Raw genomic sequence first — 4,902 nt, 5'->3', positions numbered from 1 at the left:
TTATCAGATGTTGACGGAGTTCTATCTCCGAAAAGACGAATTTTACGTTCTAATGCGCGCTCTGATTCAGTTTGACTTCCACTTTTACGTACCCGTTCAATGAGCCCCTTAATAATTGTTAAGCTATTTGTTATTATTATGTTTATTTAACAAAATAAAATATACTTTACCATAAAGTTTTCTTCGTGGAAAAATCTGGTATCCATTACACGATCTAAGGAACGACAGGTTTTGTAGGCATGAATAAGTTTCTTCATAACCTAATTGAATAATTTCATTAATTTTTATATATAATTATATAGGGACAAAATCATACACTTACTTCAGTACTTTGCAGATTAGGACTTAAATGGAAAATTTCTTCTAATCGCGCTAAAGAAACTCGTGCCGTTTCTAAGCTTGTAAGTGTATGCGATGGACACATTTTAATAGTGAGATCATCACCGTATTCACTGTTTTCCGATTGAGTTTCCCAAGAATCATCAGAAGCTTCACTGTACTCATCATGCTCATGGTCTACAACTTCAAACAGATCTTGTGGCCAGCAGGAGGTGATACTGCCGTCTACCCATCTAACCTTTACAGTGCCCTCTTGACAAGTATTTATGATCTGACCTGCAGCATTTGTATTATTCGCAACATCGAAATTGTCTACACGTGTGACAATTGTACCAGGGCGATATTGGAAATCTGGATGATCTTTCAGGTCATAAACACTTTCCTCTGTTATACCGTTATAGGTAGGCCTATAAATAGAACGAATAATATTAAAATCTTCGACAATAAAATATGTGTATACAATTACTTGGGCTCTTCACTGTAGGTGTATGTTGTAAACCATTTCACACGAGCCGTTCTTCCATAATGATCAACTGACTGAATTACACCATAATCACGATAAGTCATATCGTTACTATCCTTTTCATACATCACATAGTCGCCAGGGAAAAATTCCTACGCCATTTTTTGGGGTTACCAAAATATTTCCAAATAACAAACAATATATTATACTTACATGAGTGTCCAATTGATTAATATGATATAATTCAGTCGAAGGAATATCGGTTTCTCTCGTGCCATCTTGCCACATTATGGTTATTTTACTATGCATAACTAGTGCTTCGACGGCTACTTTTTCTCCATATTTAAACGTTTTCTGTAACTTATCTGTTGATGCATATGAACTACTTCTTTTAGACTTTCGTAACATTTTCACTTTACGCGTACGTTTACGATCTCTTGGCTCGTCAAAAGACGAATTGGATACAGTAGCTGAAGTAGTAGCACTTGAACTTTCATCAATCCAGCTTGAGTCATCCTCTTTATCGCTTTCTGCTTCTTCATCCTCATCTGAATCATTACTCGATATTTTTTGATGCGAAGGCATTTGGAACTTAGTTTTGAATGCAGACTTAATTCTATTTGTAGATTCAGCTTGTGGTAGCTTCTTTAATTTCTTTAAAGCATTACCTTTATGTTGATACAAACATTTATCATTTCGTTTTTGCTGTTCCTTGAATATTTTTTTAAATTTTTGTGCTAAATGTGAAAACGAAATTAAATTAACTAAAATGTTTCATAAATTCATTTTTTATTATTTACCCTGTTCTCGATCCCAGTCAGATTTTTTTACAATTTTATCCGTAGACAACAATTCAAAAAAGAATAGATCATTCATACGCAATAAATCAGGTAATTTTAAAGGCTTTATTTGCTTTAAGTCTTCACCATCGAAAAAATTTTTTGGTTCTTCGATTTTTGTGGTTTCAGCAGTCGAATCTTCAGACAATGCTCTACACTGCCAATGCACCCATGCACTCTGTACATAAAGTGACTCAACTGTATATTGTGCTTTAATAGCTTTGCCTCTAATATCGAAAGGTAATGGTTTAAATGGTGGCAATAATTTAACACTTGACATTTGATGTGGGCGACCAATAACTGTATTACCAGGATAGAAAAAATGAGTATTAAACACTGTACCATTTGCAGAACGGTTATCGTTAAAGTTATCAAATTCAGTTGAATCCAAATCAAAACGCACACCGCTAGTGGATCTAGGATATATACGAATCAATGTATTAGCAATTTTTCTTAAAAATACATTAATAGGTGTTTTACCTTAATACTGCTCTTTCCTCAACTTCTTTAACGGTACCGACCCATGGACCCATCACCACTACACATTCATTATATAAGTCTGTTAAGTCTGACAATCTCTCAGATGATATATTTGTCACCACATATTTACTACCGCATACTTTCACATCGGCATTTATTTTAACTTCTTGCACATAACCACGTTGTGTGTCCATACCTTTAACCAATCTACGAACTATGTCACCAAGCATAAACGAGCGATCGACTAGTCCAATCTGTGGATTGAATAAAGTATACTTGTTTAATTATAATAATAACAAAAATCAAAATGTAATATAATATCGATATGATTTTATTGAAATTATTTAATTAGAATTTATAAAAATAAATTATAGTACATATCTTTATGTGGTGATATAACTTTTTTAAGAGTTTCTTAGAGAAAAATTACACAATTATATAGAAACTATTTTATAAACTATACTGACTAATTTAGTACTTTGCTATATTACTTTTAAAAGTAATATGCCAGTTGAATATAGTTCAATAATGTTGGATATTCTGATATAAGAAATGTGTTTGTATGAACACCATTTATTATGTAATGATTACAACAACAACACAAACACCTGGAGTAAAAAACTAAGAAACGATTGGTGTGAGGTGAGTTAGTATAAAGTATGGTAATATTTAGATTATAGAAAAATTGGGTGTACCCTTGAAACCATTTGTCAATATCAGGGACTAGTAAAAAAACGGATTACCATTTTGTAGGTTGTTAATGGTAAAGAATGAATGGTGCATAAATGATTTGATACTGACTTTTCTTAATAGGTTCTTAATTAAAGTATGTTATGTAAAATGGAAGTATGTGTTCGGTACAAAAATTTTACTTTAAAAGTTTTAGATTAAGGAATGATATGTAAAATAAAATAGTGTATGTGTTTTCGTGACATTTAATAGTCAAGGCTATATAAAATTTTTTTTAGAAAACTATAATTTTTTAATATTTTTGGTTTGTCTTAAGAAATATATAATACAAATATTACTTCAAGCACTGAATAAATTAAAAAGATTCTGTAAAAAAGAAACTGTTTCTAAGCTATTTTTGTAGTGTCGGGAACAACCAGGTGTAAATTTCGCTACAAAATCATTGTCTGTACGGAGGACTAGGAGTCAACTATCTTATTATTGACCCAAAATATAAAATAAATTATTTCTATATGCTCAACTAAAGTTTTAGAATATTGGAACTGTAAGATTTAATTATAAATTTTTTGTTTACTTTTTAGAATAGAAAATAAATATTACTGTTTACTTGAAAAATAATATACAATTATCAATTATAAGTGCAAATGCGATACAGTGGAAGCTATTAAAACAGTTGTATATTAAAAAAAAACAGCTTTATACATAAGGTTTAAAGCGGTTGGATAAATCTTTACTAGTTTAGATACATAGTTCGTATATTCTTTATATTGATTAAGTGAATCATTACACAAATACAAATGTATAAATAAAACATTTGTTAATAATTTATTGCTATTTTAGTGTAGAGAAATATTTCACTATTTTGTTATTTTAATTAAGCAGCGAGCAGAGTTTAAATATTAGATATGCCAAATATATTATAAAATTTGACACGTAATCTGTTGAAATGATAGGCATACATATATAGGCAGGATATTATATTATTTAATATAAATAAAAATTTGAAATAATTAGGTTTATTCACAAATACCAACATTTTAATTTGCATGTGACAGTTATCCTTGAAAAAATTACATAATCCTTTATAATATGGTGACAACATTGCTTTCAAGTTCAATAACTTTTTAGGTAGATATATATATAATATATACATAGATTAAAACTATATATTATAAATTAATATTAATTAAAATTAAACTAACTAACCGCATTTTCTCTGTAGATAACACGTTTGCCTTCTGGATAGAAACTAACACGAACTTCCCCTTTATTAAGATTTCGTTCATAATCTTCTTCCTCTTCTTCACCACCAGAATTAGTATCAACTGTTTCAAGGACAATGCCAAATTTTACTTTGCCATTCCGATCTATGCGGAAAACTTCATCCTCACTAAACATTTGTGCGTCGCATAGCTCACTAGGTGACTGGGATCTCAAATATTTCTGTAAAAATCCTGGTCCATCAACGTCCATTGGTGGTATGAACTCCACATCGTTGTTTATTTTTTTTTCTGCACCATAATCTGTATTTACAGCTGGTGTTTCTTGTAGTACTTCCGTTACACTTGCCGGTGAAGACTTTTCCATCTTCTCGTTCCTAATTATAAAAAATTATGTGTCTTTTATTTAAAATATACCCTTTCTAATGTAAATATTACTTAATTAAGAAACAATATTAATTATAAAAAAATAACACGTCCCGTTAGCTGTTTTAATTTTTATACAATTGAACATCTAAAATCCAACTTTTGCGCAACTAACGGAACAATTAGCCAAACTGTTAAAACAAAAAACAAAATTGCACTAGCTACATCGCACATATACGGAATAATGCCAAACTAATATTTATAACAAAATGGGAACGTCGGTATTTGACAATTGAAAACATCTGTGCTAACAAAACAGTGTGTACAAATTGACGCCAGATGTCGCCACAGCTATAATTTGATTTTAAAATATTTTTAAAATATTCATACTATATTAACATACATACACATAAATACACACAGATATACTAGTATGACGTGAAATATTGTGTATTTAATATATATTTACTTATATTTTTTATTTTTAGGCAAGGTATTTTGATTT

At 30.1% G+C, this 4,902-nt stretch overlaps 1 protein-coding gene across 1 annotated transcript; it reads right to left on the bottom strand.

The window, feature by feature from the left end:
- Positions 1–108: 108 nt before the first annotated feature.
- On the bottom strand, positions 109–4,398 carry LOC119676618 ((E3-independent) E2 ubiquitin-conjugating enzyme-like). Its single transcript, XM_038087864.1, has 8 exons — positions 4,018–4,398; positions 2,122–2,375; positions 1,603–2,057; positions 1,016–1,470; positions 806–954; positions 323–746; positions 171–260; positions 109–123 (listed from the first exon to the last, which is right to left on the bottom strand). Exons 1-8 carry the CDS (start codon positions 4,396–4,398, stop codon positions 109–111), a joined length of 2,223 nt encoding a protein of 740 aa, XP_037943792.1.
- Between the last annotated feature and the right edge of the window lie 504 nt (positions 4,399–4,902).

Source organism: Teleopsis dalmanni, chromosome 2, assembly GCF_002237135.1.
Source record: "Teleopsis dalmanni isolate 2A chromosome 2, ASM223713v2, whole genome shotgun sequence".
Taxonomy (NCBI): Eukaryota; Metazoa; Arthropoda; class Insecta; order Diptera; family Diopsidae; genus Teleopsis; species Teleopsis dalmanni.
This window is presented reverse-complemented; position numbering and strand designations above follow the sequence as displayed.